Source organism: Bos taurus, chromosome 23 (assembly GCF_002263795.3).
Source record: "Bos taurus isolate L1 Dominette 01449 registration number 42190680 breed Hereford chromosome 23, ARS-UCD2.0, whole genome shotgun sequence".
Classification (NCBI taxonomy): domain Eukaryota; kingdom Metazoa; phylum Chordata; class Mammalia; order Artiodactyla; family Bovidae; genus Bos; species Bos taurus.
Genome location: NC_037350.1, coordinates 26922127 through 26948262, shown reverse-complemented (window position 1 = coordinate 26948262; position 26136 = coordinate 26922127). Strand labels below are relative to the sequence as shown.

Sequence of the window (26136 nt, the reverse complement as noted above, 5' to 3'; positions counted from 1 at the left end):
GAATCCAAGGGAGAATTCTTAATATACCAAAGGCAATTAAAATGCTCTACAGTGAAGAATTAGACAGAAAACTTACTGATAGGTCCTGTAGCTCCAGCTGAGAAACAGAGAGAGAGGGGGAGAGATCAGTATGTTGCATAACTATGAAAGAGATACCCATTCTCCAATACTTACTCTAGAGAGAGTGTCATAATGAAAACCCCAGGGAGATCAAAGGTTGCATGTATGGCAGTCCTTGAATAGGCTTCCTGTTGCACAGCCTAGGAGACCTACAGGAATGGAGGCCTTCCCTTTTCAGTGATGATGGAAACTCTTTAGAGGATTTGGAAAGACTCATTCCCGCTAATTTGTAATGCCTCTTTTTTTTCTTAGAACTTTTTCTTTTTTTCCTCATTTCTTTAGGGACTTACTGTTATTTGAAAAATGAACCTTCCCTTGCTGACAGCATTAGGACTGCTTCTAAGAGGGTCCTTTTCTTTTCTACTTTCTTACATTAGCCCATAGAAGCTCTACATCATTCAGAGCTTTTTTGGAAACTGTGATAGGAATACTAGGGGAGTCAAGAAGCATGATATCAAGAAAAAGGGCAGATCAGTTCTAAAGACCTGTAGGTCAGATGTCAAAGGAACCAGAGTAGATAAACAAGTTCAGTACTTACGAATAGGTGCTGTGAATTGCACTGAAATGCAAAGAGGAAGGAAATTGGTGTGGTTTGATGTTAACTGAATTCTTATGCCACTAATATTATTTTTAAGAACCCAGGAAGACCCATAATCCACCCACTGGATCAAATCGTTCAGCATTCATCTTAAGTGATAAATCTATGGCAGAGAAGAACATATAGAACCTAGTCTGAAGGTCGTTCTCTCTTCTCCTTCACCCTCATCCCTCTCCCTCATCTGTTTTCCTCTTTTCTCTACCTTTCAGCTGTCTCAAAGGATTCTAACTGTTTGGGAATTGGTAGATGTCAGTTCCTTTATCTTTGTTTCATCACCATCTCTTCTTTTGTCTTTACCATGCTTATTCTTTTGCCTTCTTCTAGAACTACCTGTTTTTCTTGTAGTTCTTCCCTCAATTTAGGAAAAGCCCATAAATAACAGTTTTGATTATTTTGATGATAACTCAGAGAATTTTTTCCTGGTCATTATTTTAAATATAAATTATTTGGCTTTCCCTTGTCTTAAACTCAGTTACAATTCAGGGTATCTATTTCTGATAGCCTAGGCATCAGGAGATTCAAATGCAATCAAGTAGCATGACTGGGAAAGCCTAGAGATGTAGAAATGGAAACAGGGTGAAGAGAGGGTCCCCTATCCCACAGAAGACCAAAGAGTGTCAGAATTAGGAAACAGAAAAGAAACTCACTTATTGGGCCAATAGTTCCAGCTAAAATATGAGAAAAACAAGACAGAACTAATTAGAATGGTTCTAGGAAAATGCAATTTTCATTGAAATTATTTCTGGGAAAACATCAAAAGTATAGGCACCAGGACTAAAATTTCCACTTCACTGGAAAAGTAAATGAAGTTTATTCTTAATTCTCCATCTTGGAGAATCCCAGGACTACTGGCTCTGGCAGCTGGAGCTGCAAGGGCGCAGTGGTCAGTGTTCCTTCCCCAGTGGGTGCCCTATTTGTAGCTCTGTAGATTACAAGCCATTGTCCTTCCTCCAGCTGGGCTAATTTGAACTTGTTTAGCTAGAAACCATAGCCTCATCTTCTGAAGGAGGAAGTGGAAATTTCTGTCTCTTTTAAGTGACTTTGGTTCCCTTATTCAACAGATTAACTTAGTCTTCAATATCTTAGTGTCTAAGAAGGTATAGAAACTTCTAGATAGACTCAAGACATTCATAGGTATAGTTGGGGGCTAAAGAGATTGAGGCATGAGATACCCATGCTTAGCAATAACAGCCTTCTCTTTCTTTACACACATATACACGTACCCCTCTATACTTCCTAGGTGCACTTTTGTGGCACCTCTCCAGTATTTATGCTTGAAGTTTGCATGTTGATTATCTTAATCATGTTTCATGTGCATAAAAGCTCCAGGAGGAGTAGACACAGGATGTGATTTGCCATGAGCCCTAACTCCTCAAATTGTTCTTCTTCCTCCTCCCTTCAGGGTTGGCACTGCCCAAGTGCTCAAGTTCTGAACATCTTCAGGAGTGATGAATAGAGATGTGTTAGGAAATTAATCAAACCTCTTTGAGTTTCATGCTTTAAGGCTACTCTTTGTGTGGAGAATCTTTAGAGATAGAGGAACTAGTTAAACTTAGGTCAAGTACACTCAACTTTTTATTTCCTTTCCAAATGCAAAAGCATTGAAACTCTGTAAAGCAATGCTGCTAAGTTGCTTCAGTCGTGTCCGACTCTGTGCGACCCCATAGACGGCAGCCCAGGAGGCTCCCCCATCCCTGGGATTCTCCAGGCAAGAACACTGGAGTGGGTTGCCATTTCCTCCTCCAATGCATGAAAGTGAAAAGTGAAAGTGAAGTCGCTCAGTCGTGTCCGACTCTTAGCCACCCCATGGACTGCGGCCCACCAGGCTCCTCTGTCCATGGGATTTTCCAGGCAAGAGTGCTGGAGTGGGGTGCCATTGCCTTCTCCGTAAAGCAATAGTTCTAAATTTTACTGTGCACACAAATCACTTGGGGATCTTGTTAAAAAGCAGATTCTGATTTAATAGTTCTGAGAATGGGTGTTAGGCTGAGATTCTGCATTTCTCATAAACTCCAAGGTGATGCCGACACAGGTCCTTGGACTCACTTTACACAACAAGGCCGTAAAGGACTCGTAAAGTTTCAGAGCATTTGTACATTGCTCTCTCCTTTTACCTTTTTTTTTTTTTTTTTTCATTTCTAAATCAACTGCCTCTCTCTTATCTCTCAGTCTTTATTCTCCCCCAGTGCTTCTACCAGAAATGTTTGGTTATATCATTTAAAATGCTATAAATGCTATAAAAAGACCCTTCTTCCAGATTTACTCTTTGATAATAGCAGGGCATATAAATTCCACACAACTGTCAACAATATCCTGGGTATCCTGGGTCAGCCAGTTGAAACTCACTATCCTCATCCTCTGAGTGCTACTGGGATTTTTAGAAAGGAAACTTCCTACTTTTCTAACAATTCCCTCTGCCACCGAATCTCAAAATTTTTATATAATTAAAACTGACAGTACTTCCTCACAGAGGAACCTAACTTGTTAAGATAATATTAGAGAATAAAGAGAAAAGAATTAACAAGTTGTGCCGGAGGGGTTAAAAACGTCCAGGGATAGGAGTGTCTTACATATTCTAACAGTATAGTGATGCAAAACACAGGAGGATTAAAATACAGAAAAAGAACTTACTTATGGGTCCTACAGTGCCAGCTAAAATGTAAACATAAAAAAGTTTGACTGAAGAATGTACATTTCATGGAGTTTCAGAATAAGCATTTACTACATATCAGATTTACATGGAGGGCAGTGAGAAGGTGAATCTGTATCCACCCCCCCACCCTTTTCCTTAGGAATCCAATAAGATCATATTCTCCCCAATTATTTTTTGTATTCTCAATTGTTATAGTTGTCTTGCTGTCAGATCCTTCTAAAAGTTTGTTTCTGCTAAATGACCCCATCGAACTGGGGATTTTATTTTACTTTTTGGTTAATTATTTTATTTTTTATTAGTGGAATTTCCACTTTGCAAAATAAGAAAATCATTAGTTACTTAGGGGGATCCTGAAATCAACATCAAGTTCCTCATACCAGTAAAGGAGAGCAATAAAATAATGAGTAATTGTTCTCTTTCTTCCATCTTTACGTGCCTCCTCAACTCCCTCCCCTGCAGTCCCCTAATAGTAGGCACTCCCCTCGCCCCCCAGCCCAGTCCCACAGTGGTAGGCACTTTGTAAAAGATGGAAACAACTGAGTTGAGGGGAAACTTACGTAAAAGTTCTGGAGTTGCTTTTAAGTCATTTGTATCACCTATGATGAAAATTGACAAGAACTTAGAGAAATAAATGTTTGCTGTTTAACCAAAAGAGAAAGAAAATTGACAAATATAATCCCACTTAGATTTAGACTTTCAGAGGGCGTGAGGTACAAATACCCTTGAGGTTAAAGATCCAATATTAGAGAGTCCTAGCTTTGCTACTTTCTAGCTCTTTGACTGGGTAAGTCACTAAACCTTTGAAGCATTAATTTTCTAGTCTTTAAAATGGAAATCATATCTCCTGTCTTACTTACATTGCAATGTTGCAGTGAAAAAGCAAGCATAATAATGGATAGGAAAGCTGAAAAGTTCTAATAGAAATGTTATGGAAAGAAATATTCAGTGACTGTAAGGAATGAAATTCTTCTGCAAAATAGTAAGTTTTCACTGCATTTAAGGTATTCTGCTTTATTTTACTTTTCTTCTACTTTCTTGTTTCTCTCTTTTATTTCTTACTGTCATTTAGAAAGTTCTGAATGTTGGTGACAGGACATAATTATGAGCATTTCAGTATGTTTTTCTGATTTATTAATCTGTGTGATTTTACTCTTAAAAAAACTATCCTTTTGTTTTCCTTAGTTACCTTGCAGTCTCTTAACTGTTGTTTCTGGCTTGAAAAACCCATCTTATTTTCAGATGCCAAAAATCTCTTTACTGAACCAACTCTTTTTAATGAAATGAGTTAATTTGCTCGTGGAATTCCCAAGGTTTTGCATATATATAAAATTATGACTTGGACTTAGAACCTAATTTGGTCTTTAACTTTCCTGTTTTAGAGATTTTCAGTGATATTCTTGCTCCCTATTACTTTCCTCACCTTGTCCTTTTTTTTTTTTTTAACCTATTCAGCTCTTTGTTTTTTATGTATTTTTATTTCTCGTTGTTTATCACTGTTTGAGTGCTGAAGTCTTATTTAAACAATTATATTTAGTAGGAAATATTGTGAGTTGCAAAGTTTACAATTTTTTTTTTTATTGAAGTATAAAATGAAGTTGCTCAGTCATGTACGAGTCTTTGTGATCCCATTGACTGTATCATGCCAGGCTCCTCCATCCATGGAATTTTCCAGGCAAGAGTACTGGAGTGGATTGCCATTTCCTTCTCCAGGGGATCTTCCTGACCCAGGGATTGAACCCAGGTCTCCCACATTGCAGGCAGATGCTTTACTGTCTGAGCCACCAAGGAAGCCCAACTATACTTATTGAAGTATAGTTGATTTAAAATACATTAGTTTCAGGTGTATGGCATAGTGACTGAGTATTTTACATATTATGCTCTATTAAAAGTTATTACAAGATAATGGCTATAATCCTCAGTGCTATGTAGTAAATCTTTGTTTTCATTTGCATATTTATGACTGTTTTTGTTTATTTATTTTTTATGTTAGGTGGGAAATAATAGCTTTTTCCATAAATGATGAGATCTACTTAAGCATTTGGGAAGAGATGTCAGTTTTTCTAAATGGTATAAATTGAAGTAACATGTCATGCCCACTACCAAATTAAGGTAGTTTAAAAATACATATATTGTTAAGAATATGAGTTGTATGCTAATTCTAAGTAGCAACTCCCTGGAGATTAGGAGAATTTTAGGTTGCATGTGGGCTGAGCAGGAATGAGCAGGAAAGAGAACCATGATCCATTATTGAAGTCTGCCACCGGCAAAAGTGTGAACAGAGGTGGTATGCATATCATATATTTTCTATTCCTGACCTAAAGTACTATAGAATAATGAGGACAGGAAAATTTTAAGCTGAGAGTTTTGTGGCCTTGTCTAGGTGAAGACAATAAGTAGGACAGTGAAAGATAACCACTTACTGACTTTCGGAGTGGAGACGTAGCTAAAAAAGGATGACGTGAGTATCTTGCCCAAGTACTACTATGTGCTTTTTTTTTTTTTTTAATTAAGAATGTGGTTTGAGAATAGTTACTCTTCTTAATGAAAATGTCAGGATTAGTTCTCTTAGAAAGTGCTAAATTTTCCATATTGGACAGAAATCACAATACTGATTATCTTTGTGGGTATCACAAACTTAGTTGCTGTTAGGAGCCAGCAGTTCTCATGAATTATGAATGTTAGTTATGGGGCTAGTGGGGATGTTGGCCACTTGAAAAATGCACACCCTATCTAAAAACACAAAATACAAAACTTAAAATAATGCTATGCTGTTCAAACAAAGTACATCTACAGGCGACATTTTATATGACATAGATAAGATAATTAAAGAGAAGGTGGAGAATTGTGAGCCTCAAGCCTGGTCACAAAGCAGGGAACAGATAAGACAGGGAGATTACCTCTGCCTAGTATAGGAGCCCTACAAACCAGATTTAAAAAAATTTGTTTTTCTATTAAAAATTTTTTTTACTGTGCTACATGGCATGTAAGATCTTAATTCCCTGACCAGGGATCGAACCTGTGTCCCCTGCAGTGAAAGTGCAGAGTCTTAACCACTGGACCAGGGAAGTCCCCAGAACATTTTAAAATCACAGATTCACTAAATTTTCTAGGCTGCAATTCAGTTCACATGATTTTATCTCATCTCATTTTATATACAGCTCTTACAAACCAGATTTTGAAACAAAAAGAAAACTTACTCACAGATTCTTGAGGTAAAACTAAAGAACAATAGAAAAATTCAAATCAGTCTAGAATTAATTATTTAAATAATCCACCTATTTCCCAAGTCTTTCCAGAAACTGAACATTAGACCCTCAATTCTCCAGTAGGCACAAGTTACCACACCTCTTGAATCTTTAAGTCTCGAATCTTCTTTCCTCTTGGATATTATGCAGGAGTGGAAATTTTTTGGAGAGAATTCAAACTTACTATATTCCCAATATAATGATTCTATTCAGCACCTTTTATTTCCCCTATTTTCTATTCCTTACCCTTTTCTCTTTTCAGTTTGGAGAGTATCCTCTCCAAAATGTGATAGCTTCAAGAACCAAAGAAAGGCTATGTTACTTTTGTAAAAAAGAAAACTAAGACTGAGAGAGGCAAAGGTCTGTGCCTGAATATCCAAAAAATTATAGGCAGTTTTAGCCTCCAGTGTCTCTGACTCTAAGTTCGTGCACTTTCCTCTGTACCCACTCAATTTTCTCCTCTTTCTATTCTTCCTGGAACATTCTTTTAAAAAGTAATTTCTTTCCTACTTCTAAACTCATTTTTTTTTCTATTCTTTTCCATTGATCTTTGGAGTGTTCTTATAAAATAAGTTATAGAGAAAGCTTGTGATAATTATTCATGATAATAATTATGACAGTAATAGTAACATACAAACTTTGGTAGAATGAATCCTCACTATATTCAGTGCAGAAAAGATAAGCATTTGTCTTACTTGCTTTGTTAAATTTTAAATTGCTATATGAAATTTGATAATTTTCATTATCTTTCAGGACCTTATTTAATGAATCTTTAAAATAATAGGGTTTAACAACACTTTTTGGCTCAACTTTTAATGATTTACTTAGTCTGAATTCACAGACTGAAGTCCTATATTCCCGGGCCTTTCATCGTTAACCGATAAAATCTACGATAATGGAGAAGCAAAAGGGCTGACATTCTTCATGGTGGAGAAACAACTGGGAACATGGTCAATTCCTGAGCTCCATTAAATGGACACACAGATAAATCCTTGAGGTCAACTCCTTAAAAACGTCAGAGTTAATTCCTTTTTGAAGAGAAGCATGAGAAAAAGACTCTCACCCTCCCCTCCTGAGGGAGCACCCAATTCTCTGTTCCACCTGTGATGAGATTTGGTCATAGATTTTTAAAGATCCTGTGCTTTGGTGCTGTGACTGAAGCCCAGAAAAATGTTTAGGACAAGTGATGAGCATGGAGGCCATTTACTCTTTCTTTTCAGTCTTTGTAAAGGTTGAAACTCTTCAGGGAGCTTGGAAGACCTTAGTCTTAGCTAAACTTTCTTTAGTTGCCCTATGTTCTCCTTTGTTTTTACTCAGTTGCTCTCATTTCTCTTTCCTGAATTGAGAAATAGAAGACTTAAATAAGATTCCTGGAATAGACACTGAGGAATAATAAAAACCTACAAAAGTCTGAATTAATTGATTTAAAAAGCACATAATTCTCATGAAACTCTTTAAAATGGGACCCTAATTAGTTCTGTTTAGGTACTGTGGGTGATCAGGTGCTAGAATGCTTGAATTTATGTCCTCATTCTTTTACTTGTTAGCTGTGTGACCCTGCACAAACTTCTTAACTCTTTTTTTGCACCTAAGTTTGTTCACTTAAAATAGAGCATTTGTAATAATGTCTGCTTCATAGGGTTATTAAGAAGATGTAAAGTACCTGGTAAATGTAAATGGTAGATGTAAAGAAGATGTAAACTGCTTATTTAACTTATATGCAGAGTATATCATGCGAAATGCCAGGCTGGATGAAGCACAAGCTGGAATCAAGATTGCTGGGAGAAATATCAATAACCTCAGATATACAGATGACACCATCCTTATGGCAGAAAGTGAAGAAGGACTGAAGAGCCTCTTGATGAATGTGAAAGAGGAGAGTGAAAAAGTTGGCTTAAAACTCAACATGCAGAAAACTAAGATCATGGCATCTGGTCCCATCACTTAATGGCAAATAGATGGGGAAACAGTGGAAACAGAGACAGACCTTACTTTTTGGGGGGGCTCCAAAATCACTGCACTTTGTGACTGCAGCCATGAAATTAAAAGACGTTTGCTCCTTGGAAGAAAAGCTATGACTAACCTAGACAACATATTAAAAAGCAGAGACATTACTTGCCAACAAAGGTCAGTCTAGTCAAAGCTCTGGTTTTTCCAGTAGTCATGTATGGATGTGAGAGTTGGACTGTAAAGAAAGTTCAGCACTGAAGAATTGATGCTTTTGAACTGTGGTGTTGGAGAAGACTCTTGAGAGTCCCTTGGACTGCAAGAAGATCCAACCAGTCAATCCTAAAGGAAATCAGTCCTGAATATTCATTAGAAGGGCTGATGCTGAAGGTGAAACTCCAATACTTTGGCCAGCTGATGTGAAGAACTGACTCATTGGGAAAGACCCTGATGCTGGGAAAGATTTAAGACAGGAGGAAAAGGGGAAAACAGAGGATGAGATGGTTGGATGGCATCACTGACTCAATGGACATGAGTTTGAGTAAGCGCCAGGATTTGGTGATGGACAGGGAAGCCTGGTGTGCTGCAATCCATGGGGTCACAAAGAGTTGGACATGACTGAGTGACTAAACTGAAAGGAACTTACCAATATTGGGTTGAGACGGTGCTAAAAGAAAACAGGAAAAGAAGATCAGTGTGTCTCAGGGAGAACTTAGATTCTATAGCTACTATATTAGGAAGAGGTTATGGAAAGAGGTCACATTCCCTTTTCTATTATCAGTTGCAGTGCCATCTGGTGGGAAGATGGATATCCATCTATGGATTGTTTTTTGGGTATGAACTTCAGATTTTATTTATTCTATCAGTAATAGTCTTAAGATAGGACAGGAGTGCAAGATCTATGCAATCCATCATTTAATTTCTTTTATTAAAAGAATAACACTGTTGCAGGGATTAATAGTTTCTCAGACCATGGAAACTTTCCTGCCTCCCTGTCTTCTTTCATTTCTGATCCTGCTGCTTTTGTCCTTTCCCCTCTTCCCTCTTGTCTCTCCTCTTCTTCCTTTTCCCTCTCCTTAATTTTCTTTGTCTTATTTTGTCCTTTGAAAGATCCTTTGTTGCACCAAATTATTACTATATAATTGCTTCAACAAAGGGTTTCAATTTCAAAATCAATTGTGTCCTATGGGAATGCTGAATAACAAGAAAAACAGGATGTACCTGAACGTTAGAAGATAAAATGTCAAGGCTCATTGTCAAGATGGATATTTTACCCACTTCTCTAATCACTTGGAAAAGTTGGGCACAATATTTCTTAAAAATTTAAAATGTAGAGCTGAGCTTGAAAACTAGGAAAAAAGTCTCCTGGAATAATATATCAAGAGGTAATCCATACTTTGGATAGTGAATGGGAAGTTTCATCACTCGTGTATCTTAACAGGAGGCCAGGATGTCAACAGCCGATCAGAAACAAAAATGAAGGCCATGTGTCTTATGCATTTTAAGAGCCTGGGACTAGTCTTCTTGTATATCTAAGACTCACAAAATCTCAATCTGTGAAAAGGGCACCATTAATTCTCACCTGTTGGTTAGGTGGTGTATGCCAGGAAGCGACCTGTTTGCACCAGGCCATGGTTGGAAACAGAGTCATCAGCAATGGTAGAACTTTAGTGTAAGCTGAGTTCAGGTATAGAGCCCGCATTTGAATTCCTCATGTAGGGAAGAAACTATGTGTGTAGAAACTTATAAAAACTGGCCTATTAAGTCTGTGCAGTAATAGGATTATTATACAACAAAGATTTATGAGAAACTCAAACAGATGAGCTCACAGACAGAAGTCAGAATATATCTGAGGAAACCTACTGTTCTGATAGACAGTAGCCACAACAAATGGGGTAACACATGAAGGAAGAGCAATTCAAAAGAGATTTTCAAATAGTGAAGTGAAGTGAAGTGTAAGTCGCTCAGTCATGTCCAGCTCTTTGTGACCCCATGGACTGTGTCCATGGAATTCTCCAAGCCAGAATACTGGAGTGGGTAGCCTTTCCCTTCTCCACAGGATCTTCCCAACCCAGGGATTTAACCTAGGTCTCCCACAATGCAGGTGGATTCTTTACCAGCTGAGCCACAAGGGAAGTTAATAAAGGATAGAATCCATAAAGCAAGAATAACATTAATTCAGAAGAAGTATATTTGATAGAGAATAAAATTGAATGAAAAAATGTAGAAAATGTAGTCATTAAATTACAAAAGTCATTAGGTGGGTAAACAAAGAGAAGAGACTCAGAGAAAGAATTGGGCTTTACAATCTTGAGAAAGAAGAATGGAACTGGAAGAATCAACCTACCTGACTTCAAGCTATACTACATAGCAACAGTCATCAAGATAGTATGGTACTGGCACAAAGACAGAAAAATAGATCAATGGAGCAAAATAGAAAGTCCAGAGATAAATCCATGCACCTGTGGACACTTTATCTTTGACAATGGAGGCAAGAATATACAGTGGAGAAAAGACAATCTCTTTAACGAGTGGTGCTGGCAAAACTTGTCAACCACTTGTAAAAGAATGAAACTAGAACACTTTCTAACACCATACACAAAAATAAACTCAAAATGGATTAAAGATCTAAACATAAGACCAGAAACTATACAACTCCTAGAGGAGAACATAGGCAAAACCCTCTCTGACATAAATCACAGCAGGATCCTCTATGACCCACCTCCCAGAGTAATGGAAATAAAAGCAAAAACAAACAAATGGGACCTAATTAAACTTAAAAGCTTTTTCACAAAGAAGGAAACTATAAGCAAGATGAAAAGACAACTTTCAGAATGGGAGAAAATAATAGCAAACGCAGCAACTGACAAAGAATTGATCTCAAAAATACACAAGCAGCTCCTGCAGCTCAAGTCCAAAAAAATAAGCGACCCAATTAAAAAATGGGCCAAAGAACTAAACAGACATTTCTCCAAAGAAGACATACAAATGGCTAACAAATACATGACAAGATGCTCAACATCACTCATTATCAGAGAAATGCAAATCAAAACCACAATGAGGTACCATCTCATGCCAGTCAGAATGACTGCTATCCAAAAGTCTATGAACAATAAATGCTGGAGAGGGTGCAGAGAAAAAGGAACCCTCTTACATTGTTGATGGAAATGCAAACTAGTACAGCCACTATGGAGAACAGTGTGGAGATTACTTAAAAAACTGGAAATAGAACTGCTATACAACCTAGCAATCCCACTGCTGGGCATACACACTGAGGAAACGAGAATTGAAAGAGACACTTATACCCCAATGTTTATCGCAGCACTGTTTATAATAGCCAGGACGTGGAAGCAATCTCGATGTCCATCGACAGATGAATGGATAAGAAAGCCATGGTAGATATACACAATGGAATATTACTCAGCTATTAAAAAGAATTTCTTTGAATCCATTTTAATGAGGTGGATGAAACTGGAGCCTATTATACAGAGTGAAGTAAGTCAGAAAGAAAAACACCAATACAGTATATTAATGCATATATATGGGATTTAGAAAGAAGGTAACGATAACCCTGTATACGAGACAGCAAAAGAGACACAGATGTAAAGAACAGACTGTTGGACTCTGTGGGAGAAGGCGAGGGTGGGATGATTTGAGAGAATAGCATTGAAACATGTATATGCTGCTGCTACTGCTATGTCACTTCAGTTGTGTCCGACTCTGTGTGACCCCATAGACGGCAGCCCACCAGGCTCCCCATTCCTTGGGATTCTTCAGGCAAGAACACTGGAGTGGGTTGCCATTTCCTTCTCCAATGCATGCAAGTGAAAAGTGAAAGTAAAGTCACTCAGTCGTGTCCGACCCTCAGCGACCCCATGGACCGCAGCCTTCCAGGCTCCTCCATCCATGGGATTTTCCAGGCAGGAGTACTGGAGTGGGGTGCCATTGCCTTCTCCTGAAACATGTATATAACATATATGAAATAGATCACCAGTCCAGGTTTGATGCATGAAGCAGGGTGCTCAGGGCTGGTGCACTGGGATGACCCTGAGAGATGGGATGGGGAGGGAGTTGGGAGGAAGGGTCAGGATGGGGAACACATGTACACCCATGGCCAATTCATGTGAATGTATGGCAAAACCACCACAATATTGTAAAGTAATTAGCCTCCAATTAAAATAAAAAAATAAAAGAATTGGGCTTCCTCAGTGGCTCAGTGGTAAAGAATCCACCTGCAATGCAGGAGGTGTAGGTACAATCCCTGGGTCAGGAGGATCCCCTGGAGAAGGAAATGGCAACCTACTTCAATATTCTTGCCTGGGAAATCTACATGAATAGAGGAGCCTGGCGGGCTACAGTCCATGGGGTAGTAAAAGAGTTGGACACAACTTGGTGACTAAACAACATAGAGAAAGAATTAGTGAATGATATAATCTGAGGAAAACATCCAGGGTCAAGCATCGAGAAATAAGGAAATGATATAGAACCCCTCCACTCCCCTGTCCTCCATGGTCACATCCTAATCCCCGAAATCTGTGAATATGTTAGATTACATGGAATCAGGGTTGCAAATGGAGTTAATGTTGCTAATCAGTTAATCTTAAAAAAGAGAGATTATTCTGTATGATCTGTGTGGGCCCAGTGTAATATTAAGAAGTGTTAAAAGCAGAAGCAGGAAGTTGAAGGGAGTCAAAGAAAGAGATGTAATAATGAACAAAGTTCAGAGTGATATGATGTGAAAGTTTAGCTTATTTTAACTAGCTTTGAAGATGGAGGAAGGGGACCATAAGCCAAGGAATGTGGGCAGCCTCTAGAGGTTGAAAAAACAAGGAAACAGATTGACTCCTAGAATTTCCAGAAAGAATGCTGCTGCTGCTGCTGCTAAGTGTCCGACTCTGTGCGACCCCATAGACGGCAGCCCACCAGGCTCCCCCGTCCCTGGGATTCTCCAGGCAAGAACACTGGAGTGGGTGGCCATTTCCTTCTCCAGTGCATGAGAGTGAAAAGTGAAAGTGAAGTCGCTCAGTCATGTCCAACTCTTTGCGACCCCATGGACTGCAGCCTACCAGGCTCCTCCGTCCATGGGATTTTCCAGGCAAGAGTACTGGAGTGGGTTGCCATTGCCTTCTCTGTCCAGAAAGAATACAGCCTTGCTAACACCTTGATTTTTAGTTAAGTAAGACATGTCAGATTTCTAATCTATAGAACTATAAAATAATAAATTTGTGTTGTTTTAAGCCATTACATTTGTGGCATTTTGTTATAATAGCAATAGAAAATTAATACAACATGGTTAGACTATTGCCCCCAGATTCCCTTGCCATTAGGTGTAGCCATATGATTGAATTCTAGCCAATTATTTGGAAGTGATGTGTGAGACAACATCCAGGCTTATCCATAAAAGTCTCCCACTCATGATCTAAAAGCTTTCCCCCCTCTTCTCACTTAAGGTAGGCAAGATGAACTTAGAAGCCATAAGGTAAAGATGGTGAAGATATAAGATGAACCTGAATGCTTAAGTCATTGCTGACAAGAGCTAAGCATGAACCAGGCATATTTGATACTACAGAATAATGGGATTTTATGAATAGAATCACTGAAATTCTAAGATTTACCTATTATAGGAGCTGGAGTTAACTAATGCAAATGAGAAATATGAAAGAGATGTTACCAGACCTGATGCTGTGAGGAGAATCTTTACACATATTTGACAGTTATTTTAGAAGAAGAGACTATACTTTGTTAGATAGATGCAGCTCCTACATTGCAGGTGATTGGTTTGCTGCTGAGCCACTGGGGAAGCCAATATAAATATAAATAAATATATATTTAATTAATATATGTATAAATTAAAATGCAGACTGTAAGGATAAAATCTTAAAACCATATTTACTTAGATACAGTCATCAAAATAGTAGCATATTCTTATCAGCAATAGTAAATGCCAGAAGACAATGGAATAAATCTTCAAAATGTGAGAAAAAATAATTGCTAATTGTTTACTCAGCTTAACTCTTGTTTAAGGCTGAGGGTGAAGTAAAACTATTTTCAGTCATACAAAGGCTTAGAAAAATTTTTACATACACAGGGACTTAAAGAACCACTAAAGGATTATCTTTGGGCCAAAGTAAAAGAAGAACAGGATGAAGCAAACAATGCTAAACCCCCAAAACGCCCAAACATTTATATACATCTATGACTGTAAAAAAGTAATTTAACTTATCAAAGTGGCGGTAGTGTAAAAGTATGACAAAATCTAGGTTTGAATTGATGCAGGGAAATGGGAAACTTTTATATGTTTTTGCTGTTTCACACATAGCACATATTGCTATGTGTAACTACCATGGAACTCACACAATAGTAAACTTAAAATGTCCCTAACTTACATGAATGTTCATACACAGTGTGATTCATTCATCTCACTTCAGGGTAGGTACCTTGAATAAACTATTTTCCACTTACTGAAGGACATTTTATAATATTATTTGTGACAGAAGAAATTGGAAACATTAAGAATGTATCAGTAGGGGAAAAAATAAAAATAATGTGTATTTGTAAGTTAGAATATCATTCAATGATTAAAATGCATAACTTGGATTTCTATATATCTAAAAATTACCATGTTTTTTGGGAAAAAAGCAGGTTGTAATGATGGCTTTAGAATGATGCCATTTAATAAAATTTTAAAAAACGTATACAAAACAATACTATATGTTGTTAAGTGTTACAGAGAGATTATATACATATGTGAAAATAAACAAAAGATTTATAATACACTTATAACTCTTTGGGAAGAGGAGAGAGTAGAATAGATCTACAAATGGGGACATAATATTTCTACCTGACAGTTAAGAATTATGACAAAAATAATACCAGTTATCAAATTTAGGGTGTGGGTTTACAAGTGTTGATTATTTTTGTCTTTTAATTTTAAAACTTCTTTAAGAGAAAGAAAAAATCAAATACAGGAACATCAGGACTTGCAAACCAGATGACAGTAGAATTGAAAGAAAGCCACAAAGAACTTACCGAGGGAGCTGGTTGATGGCGCTAAAACACAAACAACACAGGGACACAGGAGGCAAATCATCAGAATTTGGATCCCTAACCTTTGCCTATTAGCTTCAGTCATTGCAGCCTTTCAGGAGATGAAGCCCTGGCTGAGGGAGATCCACTGACTTGGTGGTGGGCACTGGAAGTCATGTCCAGCAGATCTCTCATCCCTTCAATCTCTGTAAAGGGTTTTGTGTTTTAGTAGATGGATGCTATTCCTATGAAACTTGTGGCTTGCATTTTTTTCTATTCTCCTTTCTGTCTCTTTTTCTCTTCTCCCTGTTTATCTCTATCACTTCCTTTTTCTCACATTCAACACTTTCTCTGCCGGGAGCCGGTGAGGCATTCCACTCGTGACAAAGGTCATGAGGAAGGAGGCTCGGCATACGCAAAGGCGGGATCGAGCCTCGGGAGTCTCCCCGGATATTCTCAAGTATCTTCCCCCAAAAAACCAGAGTCTGCCTACTTTATTGCTTTGTGCTCTCACCTCTGACTTTACTGGGGGCTGTCCCCTACCACCATCTCGCTCTGTCTGTCAAAGAGTTAACTTACAGCTCCAATTAATAAAGTTCCTGGGCAATTAGGAGTGTTTAAATCCAAACCCCTCAGATGGCTCTCTAACTCGCCTGACAAGTTTACCTGGACTCCTGCAGCTATGCATACGATTGTTTACAGTCTCCCAGCCTCGAGAGGCTCGGGAAGCTTAAGATATTCAAATAGCTTAGAGCCTCTCAGAGAATTAGAAACTGTCAGAATAAGACTAGTACAGGATTTCATTGATGAGTCAATGCTTATTGCCAAGTTTTCACATCCCCTGAATTGTATCCTTGAATATGTATTAATTAATAGTTGGTATATAGAAAAAATAAGTAGTGGCCTTGGTGTTAGTAACTTTAGACCCTTAAAGTAATAAATTCTTTCCTTTGTTGTAAACCCATTACACATCCGCCCTATAGGAATGCAATTTTATCTTTGGAATATGGCGCCAAACCTTAAAATAATTACTCTTAGAGAAAATAAGTCTTTGTTGATAAGTCCTTGTCAAGAGTCATAAAATGTTAGTAGGCCTTCTGGCCAGAAGATGATGTAAATCACCTAAACCATTTGTATACGATAAATTTGCAGGAAAGAAACCCTGGTTTTTGGTAAGAATCAAAGACTGCTGACTTTGCATCCCCTATTATCCTCTATGTGTAACTTAGGGTATATAAGCCCCTGTTGAAAATAAAGCTACGGGCCTTGCTGACCAACGCTTGGTCTCCCCATGTCATTCTTCCCTTTAACTTCCAGCTGAGTCTCCATCTGTAGCACGGAACCCACCACGCTTACTAATTATGCCTGGGCTTCTAAGACCCACTCGAGAAGGTGTCTAGGGTGAGGCACCTTCCGCTATTTGAGAGGGCGCCTGCGGCCTACGTAAGTGGTGCAAACTTCTTGTCTTGAAGTTTCATTGGTCTCCCGCGTAAACCAAGCTACTCAGCCTCTTTTCTCCACTGAATTTTCCTACTGAGCTATCCTCATTCTATTATTCTTTATATCTCTAATTAGCATATAAATAGTCGCCTAGGCCGTCTCTCCTTCGAATACCCTGGATCAGCTGGGGCTGGTCCTCAGCATTTCTCTAATTTTTTTTTCTTTCCTTTCAGTCAGTTTGGAAATGTGTTACTGACAGATCATCCTAAACCAGCACTGGGTGGCCTTGTCTAATGCTTAGTAGTCATATAAACCGATAGGATTTCTCTTTCCCCAAACCTTTGACAACCTAGGGAAATGTTACTTAATGGGAAACACACTTTTGTTGAGAAATAAGAGGATACTCACTGTAATTTCTGTTGTATCCCTCTAAAAACACAAAACAACGAAAAGTCATTTTGAATTGTTTCTATAGTTTTGATATTATTATGGAGGATTACTTAATCAACACCCTTAGTAGCCAAGTAAGCAAGAAACTAAGGCAAAATCTCTTTATGCCTTAGTTTATGAGCCAAATAACAAGCCCAAAGGGGGGGGGGGAAGGGCAGGAAAGGTTAATTAAGGTAAATAAGTGTAGTGAGAAGAAATAATGAACTATATACATGGAAACACTAAAACAGTACATATTAGCTATAAAATAAGTTGAGGCCAAATAAGAGAAAAAGTGGAAAAGATTTACTCAGCTGATTGAAAATTCAAGTTCAATGATGATATAGCAAATTATAATGAATCCATATGCATATGCTTATTGGGATTGGATGTATATCCTTTCATCTAAAACTTGTTTTTTAGTGATTTCATAGAAATAGACTTTCTACAAAAGCTCCAGAGACATACAAAGCTTGACGTGTTATCACTATTACACAAAAACGTGTCATATTATCACTGTTATTTTCATGAAAATATAAAAATAAATAATACTGGCACTCTGTAAGTGACTTAAATTATGTTGTTTAATGATATCATTTGTTAATTTACTAAAGAAGTTAAAGATCCACCCAGAACTGTGAAGACAGCATGTATTTTTTTCCCAGCTCTTTTTCTGAAAATGAGTGCTTTGCTCATTTGTATGAGCATTTATATGAGCTCATTTGTTGGAGGAGATACTTGGTTGTCTTTGTAATGTGAATTAAGACTAAAACACACAAAATCCCTGCTTTCCATTAATGCTACTTGTTTCTTATGGTTCTATGGATATTTTAAAGATAGAAAATGCTACATTTGCTATGGAAGTTAATAATATTAAAAATAAATTCAGTGCATTCCATGCACAGATCATACCCTAATGTGATAAATTGTCAGGGGTTTATTCCTTTGTTTCTTAGCATTTATATTAAGAAAGGCTCACTGAATATTTAGCGTATCTGAGCTCTAAGATACTGAATTTCTCCTGAGTTACTCAGATTACTTTTGTTAAACCAATTAGGAAGTAATAGGCGAGGAATTGAATAGCACTTGGGAAAAAGTGTCTCACAGTGTGAAGGTGAACATTTCTGAATGTCACAATCTTCTATATGTTACTTTGGTTTCTTATCTTTTACATGGGTAGGTTTTATAGCCCTTCATGTATAAGAGGAAAAAAGTATAGATTTTCCTTTAATTTTACCATAATCTCTAAATAGACTTACCTCGATTATCATATGAAATGTCTAAAGGATTGAGGGAAAAAAATAAAGATTCTTAATTTCTCATAAACAATTTCTGTATTAATTTCTTAGCAAGCTGGGATCTAATTTATTTACCACTTTCTGTTGAGTATAAATTCCAGAATCCTAAAAAAGAAGAGGAAAATATAATGAGATTCTACCTTGACAACTATGTCTACAATATTTTCTTATTAGGTGAAAATCTATTTACCTCTTCCTCTTTTAGATCTTGGAGAAGAAAAATCTTTTGGGGGGAAAAACAGATTAAGTTAACTAATGACCCATCAAGAAATGTTTCATCATTAGTTTCAATCTAGCTCCTAAGAGATTTTTCTAGTTTCCCAGATATTCTCATTTTCTTTGGATTCTGTTTCAGAAAAGAAAGAGGAAATTGTCAGGGCCCTTTGCTCCTTAATCTTGTTGGTCGAGACAGATGAATCATAGTCGAGACAGATGAATCATAGAGATAAGAAGAGGGGAAATGGGCCAAGAGTCCAAATGTGGGACAAGCGAAGTGACCAAGTTACCTTCTCTTTTCTTTCCTCTTGGGGATGTGAATCTATGTGCTTGTAGTGTGTATGTGTTGTGTGTCCTTACAAAGAAGTAGAGTGTGTCTTAGAATCTCCTTAGAATCATTGAATTTCTGAGTGTTTTATTTCAAATAAGCTTTATCATTTCATTTTATCACTCATGTCAGATCACATGTTCTGATTTGAGGGACAGAATGTAACTCTCTTTATAATAATAAATACTCAGTATAAAATAAGCCCTTTTTTGGTCTTAAATCAATTTTGGATAGTATGATGTAAGAGTGTGAATATTGAGTTCAAGGCCACAAATTGGCTTCACTATTCAACTCCTTCCTTTGCTAGGTGAATTTGGATAAGTATCTTAACCCTTTGTGTATCAATTTTATCTTCTAATATGAAGATAAAAATATAAGTTGTGCTCATCTCTTATACTTTATACCTTATAAAGTATCCTCATGTATGCTGCTTCGTGACAGCTCATGAATTATGTATTTTATTCTCATTTTACACATCCAGGTAATTGTTTCATTTCAAAAGTTAATTAACCTTTCCAAGATCTTGGGATTAACAGGAATTGGAAAGAATTCTTTTAGTGGTCTTAAGAAGGGAACATATTTGTCTTTTCTCAGAAAATATACACAATCTTTCACGTATTTGTATATGCAGAAGGAGATGATTTGGCAGTTGGAAATTATAACAACAAAAGATGTGCTATGTAATATATCATGCTCAAAGGGAGATGAGTCCATTTTATCCCCTCAGGAACACTTTCCTAGTTTTTCTCTAGTATTTCTTAGTTTATTTACCTCTGTCATCCTCATAGTCCAGCAGACCAGCACCTGGAAGAAAAAGGAGAGAGTGCTCCATGATTTTGCTTCTTGAAAATTAGTGGGGCTTTAAGACTCTGAGACCTAATGTAGACATGAACTCCTGATAACAGGTAATTATGGGGAGTTAATTTACTTTGCAGGAACTAAGGACTGTGCATAAGTAGCAGGAGTATGCTAAGTGACCATGCCAGTCACCATTTTCCTAATATTATCTGGGCTGAATAATAATCAAAAGGGGTCTCAAAGTTGCTTTTTCCTTTTGGTGAAATTCTCCCAGTAACTTAGTTCAGTTCATGGAATGATGCACTATGAAAGGTGCACTATGCACTATGCAATGGTAAACAAGACAGATTTGGTCCCTGATTTATGGAAATTTCATAAATGCTTACTTTATTTTTCTCATGGGTATAAGTACTTACTTTGCTCAGAACTGTATCTTGAGATATCAATTTCTGTGGATGAATTAAGCAAAAATATTTCTATTAGCCACTTGTGAGAGGTGTTCTTTATCCTGTTTCAACTCTCCTCACTCTAAACCATGTTTCTTTGCTCCCCAAATGGTCTGGACATTATGCATTACTGGTTTCTACCTTTTTCCCCTTGCCTCTAGTCAGCCTTGTTTTGTTTATCCTTTCATATGACTTACTATTCTCTGAGAGCCTATAGGCACTGAATATGAGAAATAAGGCAGGGATGTGAAATCCAATGGACGGAGCAGCCTGGTAGGCTGCAGTCCATGGGGTCGTGGAGTCGGACACGACTGAGCGACTTCATTTTCACTTTTCACTTTCATGCATTGGAGAAGGAAATGGCAACCCACTCCTGTGTTCTTGCCTGGAGAATCTCAGGGACGGGGGAGCCTGGTGGGCTGCTGTCTATGGGGTCGCACAGAGTCGGACATGACTGAAGCAACTCAGCAGCAGCAGCAGCAGCAGTTGACTAGAAGGAAGTGGGAAAGATGCTAAGAAAATTCCTGAAGATGTCTCATGGCACAGGAATAGGTCAATGTAGATCTAAGCCATATCTCTGTTTCACTGGCAACTATTACTCTATATTTGTTTCTTCTTATCAGCTCCCTAATCACTAAAAATATTGAATTCTTTCCATATAATATTAACCAGTGGTATCTACTAGTGTAGTGCCTTCTCTCTTCTGTTTTTTTTAAATTTTATTTTATTTTTAAACTTTACATAATTTTTGTATTAGTTTTGCCAAATATCAAAATGAATCCGCCACAGGTATACATGTGTTCCCCATCCTGAACCCTCCTCCCTCCTCCCTCCCCATACCATCCCTCTGGATCATCCCAGTGCTCTAGCCCCAAGCATCCAGTATCGTGCATCAAACCTGGACTGGCATCTCGTTTCATACATGATATTTTACATGTTTCAATGCCATTCTCCCAAATCTTCCCACCCTCTCCCTCTCCCACAGAATCCATAAGACTGTTCTATACATCAGTGTCTCTTTTGCTGTCTTGTACACAAGGTTATTGTTACCACTTTCTAAATTCCATATATATGTGTTAGTATACTAAGGCAATTTCCCTTGGAGCTCAGATAACTTTCTTTGAGACTATTCATATTATTTCTCTTGTTAAACTCAATGTGATCTTTTTTTTTCTTTCTTTCTGTAATGTGAGATGCAGGGGGAATCACTAATAGGTCAGAGATTACATGTATTGAAATGGATTTCCAGAATACTGGCAAAGTCTCTAGCTATCTGGTAAATAGGAAAAAACTCAGACTGAATCTTGACATTCCTACCTCTGTGGCTTTCATAGAGAATCTCCATTTTCATTCATTGTTACTCACCATTTTGCTTGCGCCGTGTCCATCTTGTTAACAAAATAGCGAGAATGGCAAATCCCAGTAGAGTCAGGATAACAGCCAAAACTATTTCTGAAATGAAAACTCACCTGTAGCCTGTTTATTTAGACATGGTCATTATCAGAGACAATTTCTGGGCACCTCTTATGTACAGATAGACATATCCCCTTCACCCCCTTTTGTGCTACCTCAACTCTGTTCTTCCTTTTTCATTATCTTATTGTCCCCACATATTTTCCCTCCCATTTCTTGGCTTTTCTGTTTGTCCTTTTGGTCAGATACTAAGACCCTCAGATGCTTGTACTCTTGGTTTAGAGTGGGAAATCTGACAGATTTCCTCCTCATTGAACTCCTTACTCTGTGGGCAAGAGATGGTTAGCGCAGCCTGTGGCATGTAAAGAAATCCATTGGGATGTTAGAAAGAAATATTAGTTTTAATTTTATGTAACTTATAACTTAAAATTTTATAGACTTTCTGTTTTAAAGTCTGTAAAAATTTTTATAGACTTTCTGTTTTCTTTATGTATTAGTTGAGTAGTATGTTCATAAAATTTGCATTATACATATATAAGAAATGAATGCTCAAAATTTTTTCATAGGTGATCAAAAAATTTGACTGTAGGCCATTCAGTTCATACTAATGCAAGTCACAGCAGAGGACAGAAACTTCTTATTGAAAAAGACCCCTCAAACATCACTTACCAAGTCCTTCATTATAAGATAGATATTTATGAGGGTTGCTACTGTGGTCAGTAGGAGAGAGCACAGTGAGACTTTCTAACCTTAGTGTGTGTTTATGTGTCACTAAAGAGAGAATCTTAACAAGATTATATTGCTGTGGTTATGAAGAGCATAGACTGTGGAGGCTTTGGGAGAAGGAAAAAAAGGGAGGAAAGATGGAAAGAGAGAGAGAAAACAAAGGTAAGAATGAGGAAGGATGGGAGAAAGAGTGTGAGGAAGGAATGAATTAAAGAACCAACCATAGATCTGCCTATGACTGTGAAAAATGATGAAGAAAACTAGACTTCGAAGGGCTAAGAAAATTACACCAAGATTAAAGATACTGCAAAAAAGCAATATGTGAATTTCCCTCAAGATGTAACAATATACCTCCAATTAGGGCAAATTAGGAAAATGTTTGCTGAGTCTTCTAGGTATTAGGTCAGAAGAGAAAATACTCTTACCAAATAACCTTCAGAGATTTGCTCTTAATATACCACTAAAATGAAGAGCAAATAGTTTGGCCTGTATCATGAAAGTAACAATTTCATATCTGATATGAAATAATCCTTAGGAAAGGAAGGAATAAACACGTAGGATATTGGATCAAGCCTCTTGAATCGTGCCTGGAATGTTCTTATGTTAGACCGCTAAGAAAATGCTCCTCTCTCTTCGTGAAGAAAATAAGAGGAAGAATTGAGGAAGATTATAAAGTGAGCAATATTACAGGCAGTGAGATAAAAGACTGAGGAATTTTCCTGTTTCTCCAGAAAATAGCTATTTTCTTTGACCAATTCCAACTCTAGAAACTGAAGGAGAAATCAGCACTCACTGTACAGGTTGAATGTGGGTTTGTTTTCCTCAGGCTTCCAGAGGAATCAATGAAAGTGAAAGGAAGGATATTGAATACAATTATGTAAAGTTTAAAAATAAAATAAAATTTAAAAAAAAAAAGAAAGAAAGCAGGCAAGGAAGGGAAAGCAGTTGTATTAAAGTTCCCAAAGAGAAGACTCCTGAGCCAGTAGGGTCAAGGAGGCCTCAAAGAAGGGGTCAGTCCATACCCAAGACTGCCATGTTCCAGGTATTGTCTTCAGTGGGTTCTGTGTCATCTGGATTTCTTTGTCAGAGGGAGATCAAGATAAAATAAACACCCCAAGCTCACTGTTTCTGAGCAGTATGAACTTGGATGTGGGGGAGGCCCTTGTAAACAAGGATGCAGAGAGTCACAGAGGAATCGTGTGGCTCAGGTTGATCAGACCTAAGCAGACTACAGGAGTATGGCCTGTGAAAGTTCTGGAATGTGTGTCATAACAAAGAACTAGAACTTAGAGGCAGGAGGAAAGGAAGAGGGTAACCAAGAGGCTGTAAAGATATCAGAATACTTTGGAGGATCTTAAACTTAGGATACTGGAAGGGAACTTACTCTGTCTGGGCTCTGGGATAATTTCTAATTTTCCAGGGATTTTGAGACCAGAGATTGTGTTTCATCCATCTTTATAACTCTTGAGGCAGTTAGGGACTTAATAAATGTTTGATGATTAAAAGCAAAAAACATTTCTAGGTTCCTTGAAACAAATGAAAGGTGAATCATGAAGCTGAGTCAATGGAGTTAAATGTAGTAAGGGAAAGCTAAGAGGTTGTGGTGCGAGGAAGAATGAGCCAGTGAATGGAATTTCACAAGCCATTGTGGAGGACAAAGAGAGCAGTAAAACCCCCTTTTATTAAGTGTTTAGGAACCATAAGGCTCTGTGGTGGTTTAGTTGCTAAGTCATACCTGGCTTGCGACCCCATGGACTGTAGCCTGCCAGGCTCATTTCTCCATGAGATTTCACAGGCAAGAATATTGTAGTGGGTTGCCATTTCCTTCCTCAATATAGCTCTGTAGTAGATACTTTCCAAGGACCAACACATGTGATCCCCAATAACCTTCACAATGAAATCCTTTAAGACTGAGACATCTGTTTGCCCAACCAGCAAACAGTAGAGTTTCTGACTCGAGAGTCCATATTCTGTTTACAAAGCCACAGTTCATTTCAGTTTTGGAGGCCTACTGTCCATGGTGATATATTTTAGACTAAGCAGTGAGGTGCAGGAGGAAGAGAGTAATGTTCTCCAGTTATAGGATTCTCCACCTACCTACTTTGTCTTCTAAGATTGACTTTGATAGTTCAAATCCTTATTTAGCCTATTTTTGTGACCTAGATTGATGAGGAAGGAGTCATTTAAAATTTTTACATATATAAATTTAAATGATTAGTATTTAAATAATCACTCCATATTTTGACTCATCTATTGACATAGATTCAGTTCAGTTGCTCAGTCGTGTCCGACTCTTTGCGACCCCATGAATTGCAGCATGCCAGGCCTCCCTGTCCATCACCATCTCCCGGAGTTCACTCAAACTCATGTCCATCGAGTCGGTGATGCCATCCAGCCATCTCATCCTCTGTCATCCCCTTCTCCTCCTGCCCCCAATCCCTCCCAGCATCAGAGTCTTTTCCAATGAGTCAGCTCTTCGCATGAGGTGGCCAAAGTACTGGAGTTTCAGCTTTAGCATCATTCCTTCCAAAGAAATCCCAGGGCTGATCTCCTTCAGAATGGACTGGTTGGATCTCCTTGCAGTCCAAGGGACTTTCAAGAGTCTTCTCCAACACCACAGTTCAAAAGCATCAATTCTTCGGTGCTCAGCCTTCTTCACAGTCCAACTCTCACATCCATACATGACCACTGGAAAAACCATAGCCTTGACTAGACGGACATTTGTTGGCAAAGTAATGTCTCTGCTTTTGAATATGCTATCTAGGTTGGTCATAGCTTTTCTTCCAAGGAGTAAGCGTCTTTTAATTTCATGGCTGCAGTCACCATCTGCAGTGATTTGGGAGCCCCCCAAAATAAACTCTGACACTGTTTCCACTATTACCCCATCTATTTGCCATGAAGTGATGGGACCAGATGCCGTGATCTTTGTTTTCTGAATGTTGAGCTTTAAGCCAACTTTTTCACTCTCCACCTTCATCAAGAGGCTTTTTAGTTCCTCTTCACTTTCTGCCATAACAGTGGTGTCATCTGCATATCTGAGGTGATTGGTATTTCTCCTGGCAATCTTGATTCCAACTTGTGCTTCTTCCAGCCCAGCGTTTCTCATGATGTACTCTGCATATAAGTTAAATAAGCAGAGTGACAATATACAGCCTTGACATACTCCTTTTCCTATTTAAAACCAGTCTGTTGTTCCATGTCCAGTTCTAACTGTTGCTTCCTGACCTGCATATAGGTTTCTCAATAAGCAGGTCAGGTGGTCTGACATAGATTAATTCTAGTTATATCACAAAGTTATCAGAACCACTGTAAATCCAATAGTCAACTACAAATATTAACCATATTTTTGACTATGTTAATAGCATACCATAATAGAATTATATAGAATTTGATTGCATAACATTTTGCAAAATAGCTTAATATCTCAGCAGCCTGGTTTCTGAATTGCAGCTA

At 37.9% G+C, this 26136-nt stretch overlaps 1 protein-coding gene across 12 annotated transcripts in view; it reads right to left on the bottom strand.

Moving 5' to 3' along the window:
• Positions 1 to 23979, bottom strand: part of TSBP1 (testis expressed basic protein 1) — a 170717-nt gene extending 146738 nt beyond the window's left edge. For 3 of the 12 annotated variants that reach the window (XM_059880626.1, XM_059880627.1, XM_059880628.1), the window contains exons 1-16: positions 23706 to 23950; positions 21910 to 21996; positions 20515 to 20547; positions 20072 to 20104; positions 18947 to 18979; positions 18832 to 18861; positions 18718 to 18738; positions 17438 to 17458; positions 15593 to 15613; positions 9210 to 9230; positions 6569 to 6589; positions 3929 to 3967; positions 3350 to 3370; positions 1366 to 1386; positions 659 to 679; positions 77 to 97 (exon numbers count right to left, since the gene is read on the bottom strand). In XM_059880626.1, the coding sequence (XP_059736609.1) occupies positions 77 to 97; positions 659 to 679; positions 1366 to 1386; positions 3350 to 3370; positions 3929 to 3967; positions 6569 to 6589; positions 9210 to 9230; positions 15593 to 15613; positions 17438 to 17458; positions 18718 to 18738; positions 18832 to 18861; positions 18947 to 18979; positions 20072 to 20104; positions 20515 to 20547; positions 21910 to 21996; positions 23706 to 23718 (457 nt within the window). In that variant the 5' untranslated portion in view covers positions 23719 to 23950. Of the gene's footprint in view, positions 1 to 76; positions 98 to 658; positions 680 to 1365; positions 1387 to 3349; positions 3371 to 3928; positions 3968 to 6568; positions 6590 to 9209; positions 9231 to 15592; positions 15614 to 17437; positions 17459 to 18717; positions 18739 to 18831; positions 18862 to 18946; positions 18980 to 20071; positions 20105 to 20514; positions 20548 to 21909; positions 21997 to 23705 lie in introns of all 12 variants that reach the window. The other 9 variants (XM_059880618.1, XM_059880620.1, XM_059880621.1 and 6 more) reach the window with 9 other exon arrangements.
• Between the last annotated feature and the right edge of the window lie 2157 nt (positions 23980 to 26136).